This window comes from Coenobita brevimanus, chromosome 21 (genome assembly GCF_032717465.1).
Source record: "Coenobita brevimanus isolate Jiangsu-jjx chromosome 21, ASM3271746v2, whole genome shotgun sequence".
Taxonomy (NCBI): Eukaryota; Metazoa; Arthropoda; class Malacostraca; order Decapoda; family Coenobitidae; genus Coenobita; species Coenobita brevimanus.
Window position 1 is genome coordinate 28,842,828 of NC_136974.1, and position 24,989 is coordinate 28,867,816.

At 41.4% G+C, this 24,989-nt stretch overlaps 1 protein-coding gene and 2 pseudogenes across 1 annotated transcript in view; 2 read left to right on the forward strand and 1 right to left on the reverse strand.

Annotated features, from left to right (window-relative positions):
* Positions 1–24,989, forward strand: part of m-cup (ankyrin repeat protein mann-cup) — a 120,831-nt gene that overhangs the window by 87,567 nt on the left and 8,275 nt on the right. The window contains exon 2 of the mRNA XM_080266643.1: positions 9,554–9,652. Within this exon, the coding sequence (XP_080122769.1) occupies positions 9,554–9,652 (99 nt within the window). The remainder of the gene's footprint in view (positions 1–9,553; positions 9,653–24,989) is intronic.
* LOC145392277 (5S ribosomal RNA) lies at positions 8,814–8,933 on the reverse strand (annotated as a pseudogene).
* On the forward strand, positions 24,854–24,971 carry LOC145392315 (5S ribosomal RNA; annotated as a pseudogene).

A 24,989-nucleotide genomic window follows, 5' to 3' on the forward strand; every position in this document is an offset into this window, starting at 1 on the left:
AGGTCTGAAGATGTTAATTAATTCATGCTAATCCCATCAGTCCGACGATTTTTTTTTTCTGTTGTATTCATGTTGCTACTAGACGAATTCATTTAACAAAGGAGAGACCATGTAGTGAGGTGAGTAATGGGGGGTTATATTTACCTCTCCAGGTCGTCCAGTTGTTCCTAATGTAAATAAAATCGCCAGTTAGTAGCAAGAGTATTAAAAAAAAAAAGTCATGGTAATCTGCTGCGAGAATATTGTTTACTCGCACATTCCATTCTTGCTGGCCTAACAGGATTAAAGTTAGATTTGATGATACCCATTCCTAGTGCTGGGTCTAAGGGAAAAATGGAAAATCTGCTTTAATCCCGTAAGTGATATGTCTTGCATTTGACGTTTACCTGCGCCATACTTTGTCTTAGCTTAATGGATCTTTGTATGTGGCATGTGTCAGGAGTGAAATGCTGTATGGCAGTGAGACCTGGACAGTAAAGGAAGGGGATGTTCGCTGGCTCAAACGTACAAAACCGACAGTGATTAGATGGATGTGTTGTGCATCCTTGAATACGAGGTCTGGAGGAGCTAGGTTTACGATCAAAGAGTTGTGAGGAAGGATGGGACTGAAGTGCATTTTTGTCGTGATGAGGAGGGGTAGATTGAGGTGGTCTGGGCGTGTGGAAAGATTGGGGGATGACAGTTGAGTGCGGAAAGTGAGAAGTTTGAACGTCGGGAGAGGGTTGCAAGAGACAGACCGAAAAAGACCTGGGACGAGGTCATAGAGTGTGACCTCGGGGATATGGGACTGAATAGAGAGGCTGGCAGAGATCGAGCAGCGTGGAGAGCCACCATTAGTTGATCAAGGCCGACGCATGCAAGTATTTTGGAGCCTTTATAAACGACACGATACGATACTAAGATTGCCCCGCCATATTAAAGGGTTCAGTTATTAGACGATTTTACTGTACTCAGATTTTTTTTTTTTTTTTAACATTAACCTCTTCTTGGTATCTAGACGATTTTGTTAAGCTGAGGGGAGGCTGTGTGCATTGCGGGGTTTAGATGCCGTCTTCATTATGTCTCACTTCTAGAGGTCCGTGAAAGCTTGAAGCAGATCTCCTTGTGTTAACCTTAGTATTTTGAGAAGTAGGTTAGCTTCATGAAAGGTCAAGTTCTTAATCTACTTAACGATGACGCATTTTCATTCTCTCTCTCTCTCTCTCTCTCTCTCTCTCTCTCTCTCTCTCTCTCTCTCTCTCTCTCTCTCTCTCTCTCATTTTACTTTCTACTGCAACCATCAAATTATATAAACAGCCTGAGGGTACATTTTCATTCTTCTTAGTAATGGGTTTTATGCAGACCATTCCTAACTTCACCACTGGGTGTCCACATAGCTTTACAATATAGATGGTAGTTAGAATTCATATTTACTATCCTTTTTTCATACCAAGCATCCTAGTAAATACATAAATGAATAAAAAATTGAGAAGTAATAAATAATGCAAACAAATACTGGGAAGTTAAAAATAGACTAAATATAAATGTAATAGATTGATAAATTGTAAAAATCAGTAAGCATGACAAACAGAAGGTACTAAACTCTCTCTCTCTCTCTCTCTCTCTCTCTCTCTCTCTCTCTCTCTCTCTCTCTCTCTCTCTCTCTCTCTCTCTCTCTCTCTCTCTCTCCCCAAAATGCGACCTTGATGTTAGATTCACATCTAACGAGTCGGGAGGCTGAGGGTATGTGTACGCAGGAGAGAGAGAGTTATGTTCCGGAAGCTAACCTCTCTCTCTCTCTCTCTCTCTCTCTCTCTCTCTCTCTCTCTCTCTCTCTCTCTCTCTCGTGTGAACGCGTATTCCTGTGTGTGTGTGTGTGTGTGTTCTCGTTTTGGGCCCAACTTTACGGAAGTGTTATGATCAGGCAAGGATTTGTTGTATTTTATTTATTCTTTTGAGCAGCACATCAGAGTAAGTCGCCGTAATCTAGTAATTTAAGATAGCTCCCTAGCACATGCATCTTCCTTGTATATATCTGCATTGAGTTAATAAATATTCTCCTGTATGTTATTATTACAAGTTATGTCGATATTAAATTGAACAAGTAACGTACAAGAACACAGCAAGATGTAATAAGTAAAATAAATCGTTAAGGAAGAAGTGCTACAAAGCCTTCCAAGCCTACAAGAATGGTCAAAATCACAAGGCAAGGTGAGCTAAAGCATTTCTGATCCGCTCTGGACCAGACTCGATCGGAAGTTTCTCTGTTAGGCAAGGTTGACGTCATTCGATTTTGAAAACGGTCGGCCAGAAGTGAGGGTCACAGAGCAAGGCCAGAGGATCGGCCCTTAGACCACTAACGGGAAGCTGATGTTGCGTATGCTGTACCGTTTCAGTCTAATGACATCTTTAGTAGTAGTAGTAGCTAGTAGTAGTAAGATTGCTACTCCAGACCACTGTAATCAATTTAGGAATGTTCTCTCGTACTTGGCCTGTTGAAGGCAACATACGAGTATAATCACTCCTGTTCGAAAAGTAATCCTGCAGCTGAGTCCAATGGTCTGTTTGAAAAAATAATAAATTAAGGAGAATAAAAATGTCCCAGAGTTGAATTAGTTTACCTGATAGATTGTTCAGTGTGATGTTTATTTTATCCATGCTATCTTTAGATGACTTTATTCGGAGTGGGGGGGGGGTTATAAATAGGCTTTATTTAACTCCTTGACTGACAGACTGCTCCCGTAGACAGAGGAGATCCGTCTGGTGGAAGCAAGAACAAGGTGCAAAAATAGGCATCGTATTGAAGGGGTGTACTACGCTGTGTGTGTGTGTGTGTGTGTGTGTGTGTGTGTGTGTGTGTGTGTGTGTGTGTGTGAGTGAGAGAGAGAGAGAGAGGTGAATTCCATGAGTCACCGGAAACGTCTTGGTGTACCACAGGAAGGACAGTGAAGGCCTCCCGAGAAAAAGAAAGCTGGACATGAGTCTGTCCGGAAGCCATCCATGAAATAATCCCCTTGAGACAGATACTCGTCCTATCTTTAAGCCAGTACCCCTTGTTATCATTAATCCACTGTTCATGTTATCTTTAAACCGTTACTCATTGTAATTTTCTACTCTCATCGTATATTTAATCCACTGCACGTGTTATCTTTAATCCACAAATCTCTTGGCATCTCATCCCACGTCACGTTTAATTAATCCTGCTATTTCCAAATGATTTCTGTCAGCTTTGGAGAGACTTTTCGGACTGGAGTTGTTAGATAAAGCTTTCGTAAACCCGTTCAGCACGAGAGGTCTTTCCTACAGCAAGATTAGTAGGTAGCAAGGGTAAACTATCATCATCGTAGTGAAGGGGTTAAACAGTTGCGGCGGTGGTATTTGTTCCTCGACGCTGCATGCTGTGAAGGGTGGCCTTGGGGGGAAAAAAGACTGTATATATCCAGGCATTTTTATCCTCACTCATCAGCAACCCCTATTCTCATCACGCACTGCCCTTCCTTATACCAAGGGTTATTAAACCTATGTCCCACTGTCAGGAACTTTCCCACGACACGCCACGATCTTCATGTCTTCGTGTGTCGTTTCTTGTCGTCATGAGTAATGTGGCGTGACTTAGCGATGACGTAGCGCAGACGTGGAGAACTTGGTCATTCTTCGCTGTTCTTGGCGCGCTACGACAATTTTTGGAATGTTCAAATATTGTCTGCGTGGGCACCGACAAGGAAGAGAACGTGACATGTCGTGACGGTAACATCATTTGTCTTAGCTGTGACTTAGCTTGTCGTAGGTTGTCGTAGCTTGTTAGGTGTGACGACGTGTCGTAGCAATAACTTGGAGATCGGATCCCGAAGACCCGTTACGACACATGAAGTTATACTTACGACAGACAAAGATATACCTAAGACACGCTACGACAACTTGCGACACGCTACGTGGCGGTGTCTTGGCGTGACGTGGAGTCAAAGTGACCGTTATTTTTGAACTGAGGGATGATCGTAGTGTGTCCTTAGAATAACGTGACGCTTCCGTAGGGTGTCGTGGGATGTCGTAACAATGTCTTTCGTGTGTCTTGGCACTAATGTGACTGTGTCGTGAAGTGGTCGTTTAGGTCTACCGTTTGAGGTATGATCGTGACATTTCACTAAGATTATACCTCGAGGGTAAGATCGTGGTGATCGGTGTCGTTCTCGAAGATGACTTGAATATGGTACACGGGCCTTTACCATCTCAGTCTCGGGACAACTTTACTGTTTATATTACATCTAAAGCCAGACGATTTTTACTCGACTGAAAATTAGTCATAGAAGCTTGAGAGTTTTAATATCATTTTGTATCTTATGGCTGCAGATGGTTGGTACTAAAGAATGCAATACAATACACAAAATATATAGTTAGGGAAGAAATTCGAAGTCTAAGGGTATAGGGACAAAAGAATAACCAGTATCGCTGTCGTTGTCATCGATGCTTTTCTTCCCATTATAAATGAGGTTTGAAGCAATGGAAGGAATCGGAAACAGGCTGAATTAAGTTATAGAATTACTGTAAACTGTTGGAAGAGGTTACTAGGAAATGAGTAATATATCCGTTCAGAGATCCTAGAGACTCAAGAACCAGCTATAATAAATTGATACACCACCGTCTACATACGGATGTAGACGAACAAAATCTATTTTTATGTACACTACTTGTAACGTCATAAGCTTTAAAAGATAACGTAATATATTGTAAATACAGTAAAATTCTTACATTGGCATTAACCATATTTAGGCAATAAAAATCTTGAGCTTATGGGGGTATCAACCTCCTTGAATAAAATGCCATATACCCATGTTATCAGAAACAATGGGTTATTTATTTATTTATTTATTTATTTAATTCTAGACGTCGGGAAGTGTGTGTGTGTGTGTGTGTAATTATGGATATATATATATATATATATATATATATATATATATATATATATATATATATATATATATATATATATATATATGATGTTAGCCTGAGTAAAATAAATTCAGACAACCCATAATTATCATGTTTTATATATATTAATAATTGGATTTCCGGAATGTTTCCCTGTGAAGAATATCATCTGGCATTAGCCAGAGTAAAATATGAAATTCATCAGTCACTGTTTGGAGATTACATTTAACATTTTCCTAAATACAGTAGTGCAGTCACTCCCTCAAAATTCATTCTCCTAATAAATTTCATTCACCCATGGGTGAACTGTTTATGGTATTAGTTGAAGAAGCACCGATTTGCCACTGATGCGAATGTGAGCGCACAGATGTTAAAGGGTTTTAGCTTTTTTTTTTTTTTTTTTTTTTTTTTTTTTTTAATATACCTGAAAAATAAATTATAATATAGTAACCTACTGTACTGTATATATAAAATTTTTTCCTCAAGCAAATTAACAGTAATTTATTGTTCGACCATCCCTGATGCATATTTCCCCACTGCTTTACTCTCTTGAACCATGAGGTTGGTTCAGGCAAGTATATTTTATTTATGACATATATTAAGTATGGTAGATATGTCAAACTCTTGCCATACCAGACAAATTATGCTGATTATATTTTATTACCCCTTTTAGCCTGGACATTTTCATTCTCCATTACAAGATTGATTTATTTGGCTTAGGTGAGACATACCAGCATTACAGGTGGGGGGAAGGGGGACCTGAATATGAGACCAACTATTGCAAGTCATTTGAGGGGAAGAGTGGGACTTAGAAGCTGGTTGATTACTTTAATGACCCATGTTCAGTCAGTAGGCAGTAATTATAAACAGCCTCCTCCTTCTTCTTCTTCTTCTAGATCATTTCTTAGTGTTTTCCTTTCATTCTTTTCTACCTTGTCTCCTCACATTCACCTGCCATACTGTGTTAAGTTGGCCTGCCTCACATCTGCCATATGATATTTTTAAATTCAAAATACAATACAGTAAAAACAAAGTTTTTTTTTTTTTTTTTTTTTTTTTTTTTATTTTTGACAACTCTAGAAGAGATCGCTTTAGCTTCCATAGCATGTGGCCTTACCAAAGTTAGGTTTTAATCCCTTGAGTATGGGATAACTGTATAGTAGTTAGTTCTTCAGTCCCATGAGTATAAGATTGTAGTTTTTAATCCCACGAGTACAAGACTCGTTTTACCCTACATGAACTGTTTTGGAGGTAGTCAGAATTGAATTGGATGCAGTTTTAGTTAAGGATTTACAAGAGTGACGTTAATGTAATGATTTTACCTTTGTTGCAATGTAATCCACTGGCTGGTGTAAGCAAGGAAATCTGTCAAATAATGCCTAACTTCTTCAACCCCTAAAGTTGAAGTGATATTGTATATGGCATCAGAATAAAGATGTTGAAAGATTTACCCATTTTATTTTCATTGCATTACCAGTCAATATTATACCGTAATTAACACCTGAAGTGTGGTGGGTGGGATCCAGCAACAGTAAAGAAAACACTAAAGAAACACAAATTTTGGAGAACTATCAACACAGGCCCCAGTGAAATTGACCACACAGTCATTCAAATATCTTTCCAGCTTACAAAATCTCCCCTCTGGGTCACATGCATGACCCATTCATTGATATACGTCTCATCAGATTTCCCAGCTTATGGTTTATCATAGTGACGTTACAATACAATAGCACAGTAGCTAATAGTACAGGTACAGTAGTTTTGAGTGAGCAAGCGATGTTTACTCTGTTACGTTTGGAAATGAACGTCCCGGCCAGTCCTGACCCAACCTGACCGTCAAGCTAAAACTGAATCTAATACCTTTACTCCTATGGGAAGTAAAGTTGAAATTCTTTCAGCATGTGATACATTCATTCAACAAATTTTGTTCTCAACTAACAACTCACCCATAAAGGCATAGGAACCCCTTGGAATCTCGAGTTATGCAAGGGAGTGTGTGTTTCTTTGTGTGGGAGTGTGTGTATGTTTCTGGGTCTGTGTGGGATTATGTGTGTGTGTGTTTCTGGGTATGTGTGTGTGTGTGTGTGTGTGTGTCTCTGTGGGGGTTTGTGAGAGAATGTCTTTTATTCGGAAATATATTTTTCAGTGTTCAGCTACCATCATGAAGAAATATTATATCAGAGGGAAATTGTGATAACATGCCCTCACTTACTCATCACATGCTTACAGAGTGCACTTTACTGGTTTTATAAATCATTGAGATATAATATGTTAAGTTCCACTGACAACAGGAAATATTTAATACTGTAATAAGAATATTTACTACAGTAATATATTCATATCATTTTGTTGTATAATTCATTCATGTAAGGACATTATGTGATGTTAAGGTAGTGGTAGAATTAACTGCTACAAAGAAAAACCGCCAACAGCTTACTCTGATCCTACCTGAGCTTCCCTTCTTGCAGATGGTGCAGGTATGGTTGGACTGGAATTATATAGGTGGCAGCTGTGTGTATATAAAGTCATGATCGCTGTATGAAATAACAGCTACAAAGGAAGCACACAACCCACTTCCTTTCTACCTGAGTTTCCCCTCCTGCAGAAAAGGGAAGTGCTACTGTATTTGGATAAGATCAGTGATAGCTATATGTAATGCTTTTATGGCCATTTATATACAGTAGTTAAGCAACGTTGGGTCTGGTTAGTACTGTACTTGGATGGGTGACCGCCTGGGAACACCAGATGCTGTTGGCATCCCTACATGTCAAGTGGGGTTGGTGGAGGATTAGTGCCCCTCCCTGTAAAACAATTAACTCTAAGCCGTTGGCCACCCCGTTTGGGATACATGGTGTCTGGCAATGAATGAATGAATGAATGAATAAGATGAAGCTGCAAGAAGTACAAGTAGCATCATACTTCCATCCTACCTGAGTCTCCCCTTCTGTCAGAATATAGAGCTATTGCTGAAATGGCATAAATCAGTGGTAGCTATGTGTGCAATAAATGAGATACTCTGGAACACAATTTTCCAAGTGCCAGACACTTGAGAAAGAGAGAGACAGGGTCACAGATTATTAAAAATCAAAATTGACTACTGTACTATCTTTACCATTTACATAATCATAAAGACTTTTTCTGTACTTATGGTTATGCATGTTTTCTCTATTTTGGTATGCATGGAAATGTATTTTATATAATTTCCTTGTTATAATTTTGAAATAGCACAGAGTATATATGCGTGAAATTACTGTTCATGAAAGGGAAGTTTCTTATTCCATCATTTGGGGATAACTCTTCAGACTAGATATATGAGGAACACAGATAATAGTGCCTCTTCTCTTGAAAAAGTTGTGATATAACAGGAGTTAGGGTCTGCATTTCAAGTGTTGCTCTCTGGTCTTCATCTGTAAAGCTAGTATTGATCAAAGCAATAACTAAAGTTGTTCAGTCTGAAACCAATCAGCTTTAGCAAAGCAGAATTTAAAAATGTACATATTAATACTGTCATTTCTCAGGAACTATATATATATATATATATATACGGTATATATATATATATATATATATATATATATATATATATATATAAAATATTGTCATATTAATGTTCATCTGAGTCCCTCAAGTATTCATACAATTAAGTATGAATGTAAGACAACAGTAACATATATTGGCAACAAAGAAAAACTAGTAGCACCACATTCCCTTGCCACCTGTTGAATTAGAATAAGATCTGTGGTAACTTTTTTTTTTTTTTTTTTTATTCATCTTTTTAAGTCATCATTCATTCATTGCCAAGACACCATGTATCCCAAACGGGGTGGCCAAGGGCTTAGAGTTAATTGTTTTACAGGGAGGGGCACTAATCCTCCACCAAGCCCACTTGACATGTAGGGAGAACGTTATGCCAACAGCATCCAGTGTTCCCAGGCAGTCACCCATCCAAGTACTAACCAGTACCCAACGTTGCTTAACTTCGCTGATCGGACGGGAAGCGGCGTACTCAACATGATATGGCCGTATTAAATTAATGCATAGTTGTGGTAAGAGAAAACAGCTACTGAGAAAAACCAACAGTATCCTAATCCCCTTGCTACTTTGGCCTCTCCACCTGCAGGTGAGGGATGTGCTACTGTAATTGGATAATGCAGTACCTATGCAAAATATGGTACATTGTATGTCTCATTAACATGTACCTGCACTATAATATATCCCCTTACACCATATCACTCCTCATGCACCTCACTCTTCACAACACAGACAATCCTCCAGCATAACCTCAATAAAAGATCTTTGGAAGCACCTACCTGAAGTGGCTCGTTTTTCTTCTGGGGCTACAACAACAGCAGTATCAACAAGAATAAGTTATAGGTCAGAATAGAAATAAGAAATAACAGCTACAAAAATGAAAGTGATAAAGATTAACAGTTTGAAGAAGGTAGTAGCACCTCAATTCCCTATGCTGCCTGAGTTCCTTCTTTGGAAGATGGTAGAGGTGCTGTTAAGGTTGGAATAGACCAAAAGGTACTTTTATGTTTAATTTATCCAAGTAAGTATTAAGTTAAAGTAACAGTAAGAAATAGCACCTATAAATAAAAACCAATAGCAGCACACATTTTAGCTACCATGGCCTTCTCTCCGTCAGATCGTGGAGGTGCTGCTGAACGCTGGGGCACACGTGGACCAGGTGACAGCATCAGGGGAGCGGCCTTGCAAAAACCTCCGCCTGAACCCAAAGTGCCAGGTATGATCTTCACAGACTCACCGACTGACTTGGCCTTGATCCCCATCAATATGAGAGGTCTCCCAAAAGATAAATAAAGTATTGTGGTAGGTGGGGACACCCATCATCCACCCACTTAGTGTAGTGGTACTTTGTTTTTAGGGTAGCTCTACATTGAGTGGCAAGCCAAATTATTTCCGGTAAACCGGGGAATATTTTACAGTGCTGGGTGGTAACCTTAAAACCACCCAACACATGTTCCCTACATGCCAGCAAGTTGGTTGATGGAGGGTTAGTGTCCCTCCCTGGAAAACAGCTAACCAAAAATACAAACAAGAAGCCTCGGACCAGGACTGACCAAAAGATGACAACTAAGGACTGAACAAAGGACATGATACGGATGGTGACGTGGAATGTAAAGGGTGCAAATGATGAGGTGAAAGAGAGAGAGAGATTATCCAGGTGCTTGAGGGTGTGAAAGTGGATGTATGTGGATTAACTGAAACTAAATGGAGAGGTGAGAGTGTGAGAGAATGGAGGTAAGGATGGGGTATATGTGCAGGAGTAGGTGAGAATGAGAAGGGAAAAGAAAGAGTGTGTGTTGTTGTGAGTAATAGATGGAAGGAGAATATAAGAGAGTATGGATCAATTGGCTCAAGGATTGTGTGGGTAAAACTGAAAGTTGGACTATAAATGTGGGCAATTGTGTGCGTGTATGCGCCAGTGCAAGATCGTGCAAACAGAGTGAGAGAAGAGGTCTGGACAAATGTGGAAGTGTGCATGGAAAAGTTTGAAAGGAATGAGAGAGTGTTTTTGATTGGTGATATGAATAGTAAAGTAGCGAATGTGAAGGTGAATGGAGTAGTTGGTGAGTGGGGTGTGCCTGCTGAGATAGATGAGAATGGCAGTGCTTTAGTGGACATTTGTGCCAGGAGGGGGTTGGTGATTGCCAATACCCTCTTCAGGCACAAAATGATCCACAGGTATACATGGCGAGTGATGAGAAGGGTGGGTGGTGAGCTGAATGAAAGGAAGGCAATGATTGACTATGTGTGTGTGGATGAAAGGATGCGATGATATGTAATGGATGCAAGAGCATATAGAGGTTGGGGGAGTGGACTTTCTGACCACCACCAAGTGGTGGTCAGAATCAAGGTCCAAGAAAATTGGAGAAATAGAAGAAGGGAAGGACGGGAGGAAGGAGTAGATGCAAGGAGAGTGGAAAGGTTACAAGAGGATGAGTAAAAGGCAGAATATAAGAGAGAAGTGGAGGAGTGACTGGGTAAATATGAATTGGAGCAGATGAGGGATGGGAAGGTATGTGCAAGATATTCACAGAAGAAATATGTGCAGCATGTGAGGTGGTGTGTGGGGTGAGGAGAAGACGAAAGGGGGTGCAAGGAACAGAATGGTGGAGTGGAGAGGTGAGACAGGCTGTGGCACAAAAGAAAAAAGCATATAATGAATGGATGAGAAATAGGGGCATGGAAGAAGTTGAGAGACAGTAGAGAGAGTTATATGTAGAAAGGAAGAGAGAGGTGAAAAGATTAGTAAGAGATTGATTGATTGATATTTTTTATTGTCCACAATAGATAGTACAATATTGGAAAACTTTACATATATGCACTTATAGGTCCGATGATTCGAGACTGTATTACGGACCTCATGCAGTAGTTAAGTAAGGAGCATTCGTGACTGAGCTAAAAAAAAAAAAAAATACATACACATATATGTATATATTATATACATATACATACATATATATATATATATATATATATATATATATATACAGTAATCCCTCTAATATCCGGACGCCCAATAACCGAACATCCCCACTAACCGAACCTTATCGTCCTGGGATCAAACATTCCCAAAATGGTCCGAAAATCCAAAAAAAATGGAAAAAAAATCGATTTTTTGCCGTCCGTAATTTGAACTTGCCGCGCGCGCCGCGTGAGAGCATTGTTTTGGTTCGTCATTCCTCCGACGTCCGATAGAGCGCCGCTGCATCCTCCCCACTTCCCGCCTGTCTCTCACCGCGACAAGACCTACGCTCTTCGCCATGGCTTGGGAAAAGTTAATGTGCAACACTTAAATTTAATGGAACATTATTTGGACTAAAGTGAACACTGTGAAAAGAACGGACTTCTGTGTGTTAGTGACTAAGTTCAGTGCAAGACTTCAGGAAGAGTGTAGTGCAAGTGCTTCAGGAAATCGTTCTTACTGTCAGAGTCCGAGAGGAGGCGGTTATTCATCGAGGTGGCCAGGGACTTGCTGTAAGTAGCCAAAATGTTTCATGTTGTACTATTTTCCATACTATATTTACCAGAATGTTTCATATTGTATTTTTTCCCATACTATACTTACCAGAAAGTGTCATACTGTACTTCTTTCCATACTAAACTTACCTCATGCATGTGCAGTAGGAATGTGTTTTTCAGAGTTCGGTTAGGTTCGGTTAGGTTAGGTTCGGTTAGAGTCCATAAGTACCAGAATGTTTATTAATGTATGAACATACTTCTAAACCCACATTTTATGTGTCTATTGCATTTATTTCAGTCATTTATGTGCCTTATTGGTGTGATTTGGGTGTTAAATAGGTGCTATGCATGTCCGGAGGGAGTTGTATAGGTGTTTCTCTGTGTTAGGGTCCGTAAGTACAAGTCCATAAGCTGGGGCCCAATATCCGGACAAAACCAATATCCGAACCTACTGATGGCTCTATTGATCCGGATATTGGAGTGATTACTGTATATATATATATATATATATGCAGTGGATTCTCGAATTTCGACAGTTTAGAATTCGATGAATCAAATTTTGATGCATTTTGGAGTAGTCTGCCTACCTCACTTTTCGATGCAAAGTCGCGTATTTCGATGCTGTCAAGGCCAGAGTCCAACCAAAACAAGCAAAGATAATATTTTTGATGTGAACCAAAATGCTAGAAGTGAAGGAAAATTATAAGAAAAAGTATGAATCTAACCTAATATTGTATGTGACATGTGCTGACAGGGCCAGACTCCAACGAAAACAAAGATAATATTTTTGATGCGAACTAAAATGCTAGAAGTGAAGGAAAATTATGAGAAAAAGTATGAGCCTAACCTAATATTGTATGTGGCATGTGTCAAGAAGAGAATGAAAATCAACATCATTTATTCATATGTGGAGCACATGATGATAAGGTTCCGAGACAATTCACCGTCAGATAATTCCCCGTCAAAACATGGACGATTTCCCGTCAGGACAATTTGCACCCTGGACTATTCTCCGTCATTTTATAAATATACTCACAGTATTATTAATTAATCAGTACTTTAATAACTCAAAGATACAACAAGAGAAATTAAAGGAAAAGAATCAATAATAGAAATACTAAAACAAAATGAATTACAGCTGGTATCAAATACAGTAGGCAGAATACTGAAACGAAGAGTACTGTAATTATGAATTTAACGAGCAACATAGAAATGAACAACAGAGACAGAAAAAAAAAATAAAGTCATGTTGTTTAAAGACAAGAGCTCCCGGATGGGAGTAGGCACCAACAACAACACACCATGGGCAAGGTGATGTTCTATTGTCGGCGGCCATCTTGCCATTGTCCTGCCAGCAGGCAGCCCTCTACAGCCAAGAGCCACACTTTCAGCCTGTACCTTCCACCTGTGGACATGCATTTTACTGCAGTTTAGTTGTATGTATTTTCTTTATTTTTGTTGCAACATACCTGTTTCAAGATGGCAAGCAAGAGTGGTTCTTCGGGTAGCAGTGGTAATGGACAAGAGCAGCCTGGCACCTCTAAATCTTCGCAGCCAAAGGAGAAATGGCAATAAAGGAAAGGGCAGAAATATGCCAAGTAAACACTTTCTTTTTTTTATGTGAGGAAGAAGGAACCAAAGGCCATGAGCCTGCAATTATTGTTCCTTCCAAGAGAAAAACAAAATACAAGATTGAGCCAAATTCAAGATCCGATCATTTCGAGATGCCTGGACACGCCGCGTTTGAAACACTGGAGATCATAGGAGGCAGGAAATATAGACAGAGGGAGACAGTTCCAGAGTTGACCTGTTGCATAATTGAAGGACTGGGAGTAACGGTTAACTTTTGCATTAGAGAGTTGGACAGAAAAGGGATGAGAGTTTGCTGCTAGATGCAACGTGCCTGTCGTACAGGTGGAGGAATGCATGCAGACAGTTCAGACGAGCAGTGACCATTGAAGTAGCGATAGAAAAGAGATAAAGATGCAACAGTGCGGCGAAGAGACAGCGGTTGAAGGGAGTCAGTAAGAGGAGGAGAGCTAATGAGACGAAAAGCCTTTGACTCCACCCTATTGAGAATGGCTGTATGTGGGGAGCCTCCCCACACATGAGAGTTGTACTCCACACAGGGGCGGATAAAACCCTTGTATAGAGTCAACAATTGTGCAGGTGTAAAGAAGGAACGGAGTCAGCTTAGCACACCTAAACTCTTGGAAGCAGATTTTACAGGAGATGTAATATGATCTTTCCAAGATAAGTCCTGAGTAAATGAAACCCCAAGCATGTTCAAGGATGATGCAGGATTAAGCTGAATATTATTAAACATTAGTGGGTATACCTGTGGAAGATATTGTCGGGTTGATAGGTGTAAAAACTGAGTCTTTGATGCATTAAAAACAACCAGATTATTTTTACCCCAGTCAGAGATACGAGCCAAGTCAGACATTAGGTGTGCCATAGCCTCATCCCTTGTTTCCTGAAGTAACTGCTGAGATGGATGTTGCGGGAACCGAATGGAAAGGTGAAGGGTGGAGTCATCAGCATATGAGTGGATAGGTTAGATGTACAGCATCTATTCCTTCTATTCATCAGTGACAGCAGGTCATTGATGAATAGAAGGAAGAGAGTTGGTGATAGGACAGACCCTTGAGGAACACCACTGTTAATAGGTCTAGGAGAAGAACGATGGCGGTCTACAACAGTGGCTATAGAACGACCAGAAAGGAAGCTAGAGATGAAGGCACAGATGCAAGGATAGAAACCATAAGAGGGCAGTTTGGAAATTAAAGATTTATGCCAGACTTGATGGAAAGCCTTTGAGATGTCAAGTGCAATGGCAAAGCTTTTCCCAAAGTCCTGAAAGGAGGATGACCAGGAGTCTGAAAGGTAGGTGAGAAAATTGCCAGTGGAGCATCCCTGACGGAACCCATACTGACAATCAGAAAGGAGGTTATGATAGGAGAGATGCTTTAAAATTTTTCTTTTAAGAATTGACCCGAAAACTTTTGAGATACAGGATGTTAAAAGCAATTGGACGATAGTTAGAGGGTTGGGAATGTTCACCCTTCTTTGGGACTGGCTGAATGAGAGCAAACTTCCAGCAAGAAGGAAAGGTACAAGTTAATAGACAAAGGCGAAAGAGTTTTTCTAGGCAGGGTGTAAGCACAGAAGCACAGTTCTTGAGAACAACAGGAGGGACTCTATAAGGCCCATATGCCTTATTAGTATGGAGGACTGTCTATCTATCTGTCAATTGCCAGACACCTCAATCCTGTACGGGGTGGCCACAAATAAATCGCCTCTACGTCGCCCTTTCCCCCGCCATTTCACTGCCCTGCTCCCAACTCACACCCTCTTTACTCATATACCTCTACACTCCATCCCTCCATCTCATCCTCGGCCTCCCCCTCCCTCTCCCCCCCTCCACCTCACTCACATACACTCTCCTCATCAGTCTCTCACCCTCCATCCTCTCCACATGGCCAAACCACCTCAGTGTATTCCTCCTAACGCGTCCTATCACATCCACATCCACACCACAACGCTCCTTTCTAACCTCATTTGTCAGCCTGTCTCTCCATGTGACTCCACAGGCTCCTCTTAAATAGCTCATTTCCACTGCTGTCACTCTTGACTTGGATCCTTCCAACAACGTCCAAGCTTCACTTCCATACATTAGAGTTGGTATCACAATACTGTAATATAGCAACTTTTTCACTTCCATGTTCACTTCCCTGTTTCTTATCACTGCTTTCAAGGAACCAGCACCCTTTCATCCTTGTTGTACCCTTTCAAGCACTTCACCGTCCAAACTTCCATCCTTTCTCATCACACTCCCCAAGTACTTACACATACTCACATTTTTCATTTCCTTACCATCCAGCCTCACTGTACATTCACTGACTTCACCTCTTTCGAAGACCATAACTTCACTCTTCCCTACATTCACCTTTAGATTCCGTTTCTTACACACTCTCCCAAACTCATCCACCAAGCCTTGCAGCTCCGCTTCGTCTTCACTCAACAACACAGCATCATCTGCAAACAACAGTACTGTACAGGGAGTTTCCAAACACTACCCTCTCTCACCAGGGCCACTCCAACATCCACTGCCCTACCTTGTACCTCTTTTATTACCCCATCCATGTACAGATTGAACAACCATGGAGACATGACACATCCCTTTTTCAACCCAACCTTCAAACAGAAAAATTCACTCAGTTCACCATCCACATGCACTGCAGCCTTAGCACCATCATATATACTCTTCACAGTATTCAACAACTTCCCATCTACTCCATATATTCTTAATACTTTCCACAATCTTTCTCTATCCACCCTATCATATGCTTTTTCCAAATCCATGACTGCCGCATACAACTTCTTTCCCTTCTCTAGAAACTTTTCCACTAAAGATCTAAGAATGAATGTCTGATCTACACAATCTCTTCCCTTCCTAAAGCCTCCCTGTTCTTCTCCAACTAATTCCTTTGTTATTTCCCTAACTCTGTCAATAAGTATCTTACCATACACTTTTCCTATTACACTAAGAAGACAAATGCTCCTATAATTACCACATACTTCTTTTTCCCCTTTCCCTTTGTACAAGGGAATAATCATGGCTGACTTCCAATCCTCCGGGACCCTACCTTCCTCCCAGGCCAATCTGCCCATCTTCCACATCCATTCTACTACTATATCTCCCCCATGCTTCAGCATTTCACCACACACTCCATCAATTCCTGGGGCTTTCCCCAATTTAACTTTCTTCATTGCTTCCACAACTTCTGTCCTACTGATTTCTTCCTGTCTTCTCACCTCCCTCCCTCTCCCAGCCATTCCCCAGCCACTTATACTCGCATTACTTCCATCCTCTATGTTCAACAGTTCCTTAAAGTGTTCTCTCCATCTGCTCACTTTTTCTCCCTTCTCCAATAGTAATCTACCATTTTTATCTTTCACTCCCCTACTTACTTCATTGCCACCCTGTCTTACTCTCTTCACCACCTTCCAGAACATTTCCTTACAGTTCCTCGACTTTACACTCAAATTCCTTCCAAATTCCTCATCCAATCTCTTCTTACTCTCTCTTGCTAATCTCTTAATAATTTTTTCACCTCTCTCTTCCTTTCTACATATAACTCTCGCTTCCGCCTCTCAACTTCTTCCACGCCCCTATTTCTCATCCATTCATTGTATGCTTTCTTCTTTTGTGCCACAGCCTGTCTCACCTCATCATTCCACGACGCTGTTCCTTGCACCCCCCCATTCGTCTTCTCTTCACCACACACACCACAACACATGCTGCACATATTTCTTCTGTGATGGAAGAAAATACATCAGCTGAAGAAATTTTAATGTCAGCCATGAGGAAGTCACATGGGGAAAGTGATGGAGGAACAGCACTGGAATCGTCTAAGGTGGAATTGGAAGAGAAAGTCTGAGCGAAGAGATCTGCTTTATCAGTAGAAGAAATAGCTACAGAGCCATCAGAGTAGAAAAGAGGAGGGAAGGATGATGAGGTAAAGTTGTTAGAAAGGTTTTTAGCTAGGTACCAGAAGGAGCGGGACGAATTTGAGTTGGAGAGTTGAGAGCATTTAGTACGGATGAAATTATTTTTAGCAGAGCGAAGAACAGACTTAGCACTATTCCGGGCAGAAACATTAAAGTTTTGATTCAGGGGTGGGTTGGCTCCGGTACCTTTTATAGGCCCTCTCCTTGTTGCGGACAACATTAGAACAAGCGTGATTAAACCAAGTGTTTCTTGCACTGATCAAAGGATATGAGAAAGGAATGTATGCTTCCATGCCCGAGAGAATAACCTCCGCAGTGCTCAAGGCACACTTACATGGCTCCATGCCATGGAAGCAATAATCATTCCAGGGAAAATCAAAGAAGTACTGCCTGAGTGCCTCCCAATCCGCAGCTCCAAAGTGCCACAGACGACGTTTCTTTGGAGGGTCCACAGGCCGTACCGGAGTAGGACAGGTTAAGGTGATAAGGTTGTGATCGGAGGAGCCCAACGGAGAGAATAGATTAACAGTGTAAGCAGATGGATTAGTTGTAAGGAAGAGGTCAAGTATGTTGGAGCTCTCTCCAAGGCGGTCAGGGATACGGGTAGGGTGCTGTTCAAGCTGCTCTAGGTCATTAAGGATAGAAAAGGTGTAGGTAGGCTTGTTCACCAGGTAGATCAGTGAAAGGAGAGGAGAGCCAAAGGTGGTGGTGAACATTGAAATCTCCTAGAATGGAGATTTCAGAGAAAGGAGAAATGGATAGAATGCATTCCATCGTAGAAGTAAGATAGTCAAAGAATTTTTGATAGTCAGCAGAATTAGGAGATAAGTAAACAGCGCAGATATATTTAGTCAGAGAATGACAAGAAACGCTGAAACCAGAGTGTAGAGAATTCAGAAGAATTGAGTTCAGGAACACGAGAGCAAGATAAGTCGTTGTGTATATATACACAACAGGCAGCTTTGGCTTTGAAATGAGTTTAGAGAAAGTAGGAGGATACAGAAAAGAGTTTGCTGTCAGTTGCCTCAGACAGCTGAGTCTCAAAGAGTTTGCTGTCAGTTGCCTCAGACAGCTGAGTCTCAAAGAGTTTGCTGTCAGTTGCCTCAGACAGCTGAGTCTCAATTAGAAAAGGAAGGTGAGGGTTAGAGAAGGAGAGGTGGTGCTCAGCAGAGCGAAAGTTAGAGGAAAGGCTGCTTATGTTGCAGAAATGAAGAAGAGTCAGACAGTGGTTCCAGGCAGCTCGAGTCGTCATCAGGAGAGGGGCGGAAGGTGGGGGTATTTATGGTCCCCCCCCCCCGGGGACTCCGAGGCCACGTGTTGAGCTGCCATGATTTTTTTTTAAATTTTGGAAAAGGAAGTGTAGTGTGTACTGTGCATGTAGTTTGGTGTTGATAGTTAGAGAGACTTGTATTTGAGAGCATGCTGGCCTACTCTCTGTGTTACTGGGAAACTGAAAAAGTTCAGCAAAGGGGGATGGTCGGGACCTACTCCCGAGGGCTGATGAAACTGGAGCTCCAGCTCACCGTGTCATCAGCTTTCCATCCACCTTGAAAGTACTGCCCTGCTCGACTGGTACTACAGTCTACTCCTTGCCGACAGTACGGCAATACAATGCAGAACTACAGTTACTTAACCACAGTAATAGTTCATAAAGTTTACAGAGGGTGTGGGCAAAAAATCATGATTTTAAGTAGTTAGGTTCAGAGGCCCCGGACCCAAACTAATTTTTCCCATAAGAAGTTCAGTTTATATTTCGATGATTTGAATTTCACGGTGATTTTTAGGTACCCATGCCCATCAAAATTCGAGAATCCACTGTATACATACATACATATACATATACTGTACACACAAATACATACCATATAAAACACCAAGGACTCGCATGTACATTATACAATCTTCATGTCCTCGCCAGCAAATACATACTTATACCTTCTCATATACTCATTAACGTACATTATATTTATTGTTGAATTCAGTATACAGTGAATTAATAATTACTGGTAACTTTCTAACAGTTTCTGTTTTAACTTTAATTTAAAACCTGTCGTTGTATTACTTGATCTTATATCGTGTGGAAGTTGATTCCAGTACCTGGTACCTCTGTAAAGAATACTTTTTTGAGCAAAAGAAGTGGATGAGGAATTTGGAAGGATTTTGAGTGTCAAGTGCAGGGAATGTAAGAAAATGTTCTGGAAAGAGGGAAAGAGAGTTAGACAGGGTGGCAATGAAACTGTGACGCCATCAGCGAAAGTTAACATTGAGGATGACTTTTCTTCTATTATAGCTTCATGTTCATAATCACAGAGCTCAGATAGCAATTGATCCATTCAATCCCACATATGGTTGTAGAACACCCTGTGTCTAGAACGGCACATCCCTTAGATTCTTCTACTAGCATCTGTAATTTACCTTTACTAGCAGTATCATCTGCATAGCCCATAAATAATGTCAGATGCACTGTTTCATTTTCCTCTCGACTGCCTTTATTTTTGTATGCATCCGGACAATCACGTGCCCAATGAAATCGAGAATCACATACTAAACACCTCAACACCTTACCATCAGGCCCGAGCGGGTTCTGCCTCCTTCCGGTGGATAAATGTTGGGAAATTCTAGCAGACACAGTTGAACGGCCATTACCATGACCTCGATCATGTACTGCACCACCCCGAAACTTTGTCCTTCCTCGTTGAGTACTCCCAACGTAAAACGTTTCCTCACCCCCGACTTCGTCACTCCAAAAAACTGGTTCACTCTTCACCTCAGTGGCAGACACCGATGCATCGTTCTGCCCACAAATTTCCCCAGCAAAAATACGATTCAGGGCAGATTTCATATTTTCGTAAGTTACCTCAGTTATCGCAGACATGACTAGTTGTTTGCTCACTATCTGAAAGTTTGCATGAAACCAGAAGCATAAAAGCCATCACAGAACTCGGCAGTTGCATGTCCTGCTTTGTAAATTTGAAATAAACATGTTCGAATTCTGTTATGATCTTATGAATGTTCATATCACCAGGTCTTCTGAAGTTGTACAATTCATGAAAAGCTGCAAACTGTCGACGTCCTTTGTCCACGAGAAGTAAACTGTCTAATTTGTTCAACAAGGTCTGAACACCATTATCTTCTTTCATATTAGCAGCATCAGTTTCTGAAGATGCCACCCTCAATCTTCCTGACAATGAAAGGTGAATGGCTAGAGCTTACTTCTTTTTCGGAAAGTCTGTCAGTTTGCACCAAATGTCGATGTCCTTCTTCCAACTCTCATAGGCAGAATCATTTTCAAGTTTTGGAGGCCACTTAGTTGAGCACGACACCATTATGCTCAAACTACGTTCTGCTACCAGTATTGGAATGCGAAACAACCGAACTCAACGGCCTCGCACCTTCCAGTGAGTGGGCTCAGCCTGCATACCGCAAGACCCTTCCGATGACATCACCACTCGGAACATGACAAGTGCGTGTGCACACACACACTAACAGCAATATGCACTAACACTTATACCTTCTTATATACTCATTAACATCCATTATATTTAATGTTGAATTCAGTATACAGTGAATTAATAATTACTGGTAACTTTCCAACTGTTTCTGTTTTAACTTTAATTTAAAACCTGTCAATGTATTGCTTGATCTTATATCGTGTGGAAGTTGATTCCAGTACCTGGTACCTGTGTAAAGAATACTTTTTTGAGCAAAACAAGTGGATGGGGAATTTGGAAGGAATTTGAGAGTCAAGTGCAGGATGCGAAGATGTGTAATGGATGCAAGAGTGTATAGAGGTTGGGGGAGTGGACTTTCTGACCACTACTTGGTGATGACCAGAATTAAAGTACAAGAAAGTTGGAGGAATAGAAGAAGGGAAAGACGAGAGGAAGGAGTAGTTGCAAGGAGAGTGGAAAGGTTACAGGAGGATGAGAAAAAGGCAGAGTATAAGAGAGAGGTGGAGGAACGATTGGGCAAATATGAATTGGAGCAGATGGGAGACGTGGAATGTGTGTGTAGAATATTTACAGAAGAAATATGTGCAGCATGTGATGTGGTGTGTGGAAGGAAGAGAAGACGGAGGGGGGTGCAAGGAACAGCGTGGTGGACTGAAGAGGTGAAACAGGCTGTGGCACAAAAGAAGAAAGCATACAATGAATGGATGAGAAATAGGGGCGTGGAAGAGGTTGAGAGGTGGAAGAGAGAGTTATATGTAGAAAGGAAGAGAGAGGTGAAAAGATTAGTAAGAGAGAGTAAGAAGAGAGTGGATGAGGAATTTGGAAGAATTTGAGTGTAAAGTGGAGGGACTGTAAGAAAATGTTCTGGAGAGAGGTGAAAAGAGTAAGACAGGGTGGAAGTGAAGTTAGCAGGGGAGTGAAAGATAAAAATGGTAGATTACTAGTGGAGAAGGGAGAAAAAGTGAGCAGATGGAGAGAACACTTTAAGGAATTGTTGAACGTAGAGGATGGAAGTAATGCGAGTATAAGTGGCTGGGGAATGGCTGGGAGAAGGAGGGAGGTGAGAAGACAGGAAGAACTCAGTAGGATAGAAGTTGTGGAAGCAATGAAGAAAGTTAAATTGGGGAAAGCCCCAGGAATTGATGGAGTGTGTGGTGAAATGCTGAAGCATGGGGGAGAGATAGTAGTAGAATGGATGTGGAAGATGTGCAGATTGGCCTGGGAGGAAGGTAGAGTCCCGGAGGATTGGAAGTCAGGTATAATTATTCCCTTGTACAAAGGAAAAGGGGAAAAAGAAGTGTGTGGTAACCATAGGGGCATTTGTCTTCTTAGTATAATAGGAAAAGTGTATGGTAGGATACTTATTGACAGAGTTAGAGAAAGAACAGAGAAATTAGTTGAAGAAGAACAGGGAGGCTTTAGGAAGGGAAGAGGTTGTGTAGATCAGATATTCATTCTCAGATCTTTAGTGGAAAAGTTTCTAGAGAAGGGAAAGAAGTTGTATGCAGCATTCATGGGTTTGGAGAAAGCATATGACAGGGTGGATAGACAAGGATTGTGGAAAGTGTTAAGAATATATGGAGTAGATGGAAAGTTGTTGAATGCTGTGAAGAGTATGTACGATGGTGCGAAGGCTGCATTGCGTGTGGATGGTGAACTAAGTGAATTTTTCTCTTTGAAGGTTGGGTTGAAACAGGGATGTGTCATGTCTCCATGGTTGTTCAATCTGTACATGGATGGGGTAATAAAAGAGGTACAAGATAGGGTAGTGGATGTTGGAGTGGCCATGGTGAGAGAGGATAGTGTTTGGAAACTCCCTGTACTATTGTTTGCAGATGATACTGTGTTGTTGAGTGAAGACGAAGGAGAGCTGCAAGGCTTGGTGGATGAGTTTGGGAGAGTGTGTAAGAAACGGAATCTAAAGGTGAATGTAGGGAAGAGTAAAGTGATGGTCTTTGAGAGAGGTGAAGTCAGTGAATGTACAGCGAGGTTGGATGGTGAGGAATTGGAAAATGTGAGTACGTTTAAGTACTTGGGTAGTGTGATGAGTAAGGATGGAGGTTTGGAGGGTGAAGTGCTTGAAAGGGTACAGCAGGGAAGAAAGGTTGCTGGTTCCTTGAAAGCAGTGATAAGAAACAGGGAAGTGAGCATGGAAGTGAAAAAGTTACTACATGACAGTATTGTGATACCAACTCTAACGTACGGAAGTGAAGCTTGGACGTTGTTGGAAGGACACAAGTCAAGAGTGAGAGCAGTGGAAATGAGTTATTTAAGAGGAGCCTGTGGAGTCACATGGAGAGACAGGCTGACGAATGAGGATATAAAGGAGCGTTGTGGTGTTGATGTGGATGTGATAGGAAGCATTATGAGGAACACACTGAGGTGGTTTGGCCATGTGGAGAGGATGGAGGGTGAAAGACTGACAAAGAGAGTGTATTTGAGTGAGGTGGAGGGGGAAAGAGGGAGGGGGAGGCCGAGGATGAGATGGAGGGATGGGGTGGAGAGGTATACGAGAGAGGGGGGTGTGAACTGGGAGCAGGGCAGTGAAATGGCGGGGGACAGGGCGACTTGGAGGCGATTTGTTTGTGGCCACCCCAAACGGGATTGAGGCATCTGGCAATAGATAGATAGATAGATAGAAGTGCAGGGAATGTAAGAAAATGTTCTAGAAAGAGGTAAAGAGAGTCAGACAGGGTGGCAATGAAGTTAGTAAGGGTGTGATAGATAAAACTGGTAGATTACTAGTTGAGAAGGGAGAAATAGTGAGCAGATGGAGAGAACACTTTAATAAATTGTTGAACATAGAGAATGAAAGTAATGTTTGTATAAGTGGCTGGGGAATGGCGGGGAGAAGAGGGAGGTGAGAAGACAGGAAGAAATCAGTAGGTTGGAAGTTGTGGAAATAATGAAGAAAGTCAAAATGGGGAAAGTCCCAAGAATTGATGGAGTGTGTGGCGAAATGCTGAAGCATGGGGGAGAAATAGTAATAGAATGGGTGTGGAAGACGTGCAGATTGGCCTGGGAGGAAGGTAGAGTCCCGGAGGATTGGAAGTCAGGTATAATTATTCCCTTGTACAAAGGGAAAGGGGAAAAAGAAGTGTGTGGTAACCATAGGGGCATTTGTCTTCTTAGTGTAATAGAAGTATACGGTAGGATACTTATTGACAGAGTTAGGGAAATAACAGAGGAATTAGTTGGAGAAGAACAGGGAGGGTTTAGGAAGGGAAGAGGTTGTGTAGATCAGATATTTATTCTTAGTTCTTTAGTGGAAAAGTTTCTAGAGAAGTGAAAGAAGTTGTATGCGGCCTTCATGGATTTGAAGGAAGCATATGACAGGGTGGATAGACAAGGATTGTGGAAGTATTAAGAATATATGGAGCAGATGCAAAGTTGTTGAATGCTATGAAGAGTATGTATAAGGGTGCTAAGGCTGCAGTGCATGTGGATAGTGAACTGAGTGAGTTTTTCTGTTTGAAGGTTGGATTGAAACAGGGATGTGTCATGTCTCCATGGTTGTTCATTCTGTATATGGATGGGGTTATAAAAGGTACAGAGTAGGGCAGTGGATGTGGGAGTGGCCCTGGTGAGAGAGGGTAGTGTTTGGAAACTCCCTGTACTGTTGTTTGCAGATGATGCTGTGTTGTTAAGTGAAGACGAAGGGGAGCTGCAAGGCTTGGTGGTTGAATGTGGGAGAGTGTGGAAGAAACGGAATCTAAAGGTGAATGTAGGGAAGAGTGAAGTTATGATCTTCGAGAGAGGTGAAGTCAGCGAATATACAGTGAGGTTGGATGATGAGAAAATGGAAAATGTGAGTACGTTTAAGTACTGTACTTGGTTAGTGTGATGAGTAAGGATGGAAGTTTAGAGGATGAAGTGCTTGAAAGAGTACAACAAGGAAGAAAGGTTGCTGGTTCCTTGAAGGCAGTGATAAGAAACAGGGAAATGAGCATGGAAGTGAAAAAGTTATTACCTGACAATATTGTGATACCAACTCTAACGCCATACCACGTTGAGTACACCGCTTCCCGTTCGATCAGCGGAGTTAAGCAGCGTTGGGTCTGGTTAGTACTTGGATGGGTGACCGCCTGGGAACACCAGATGCTGTTGGCATCCCTACCTCAAGTGGGG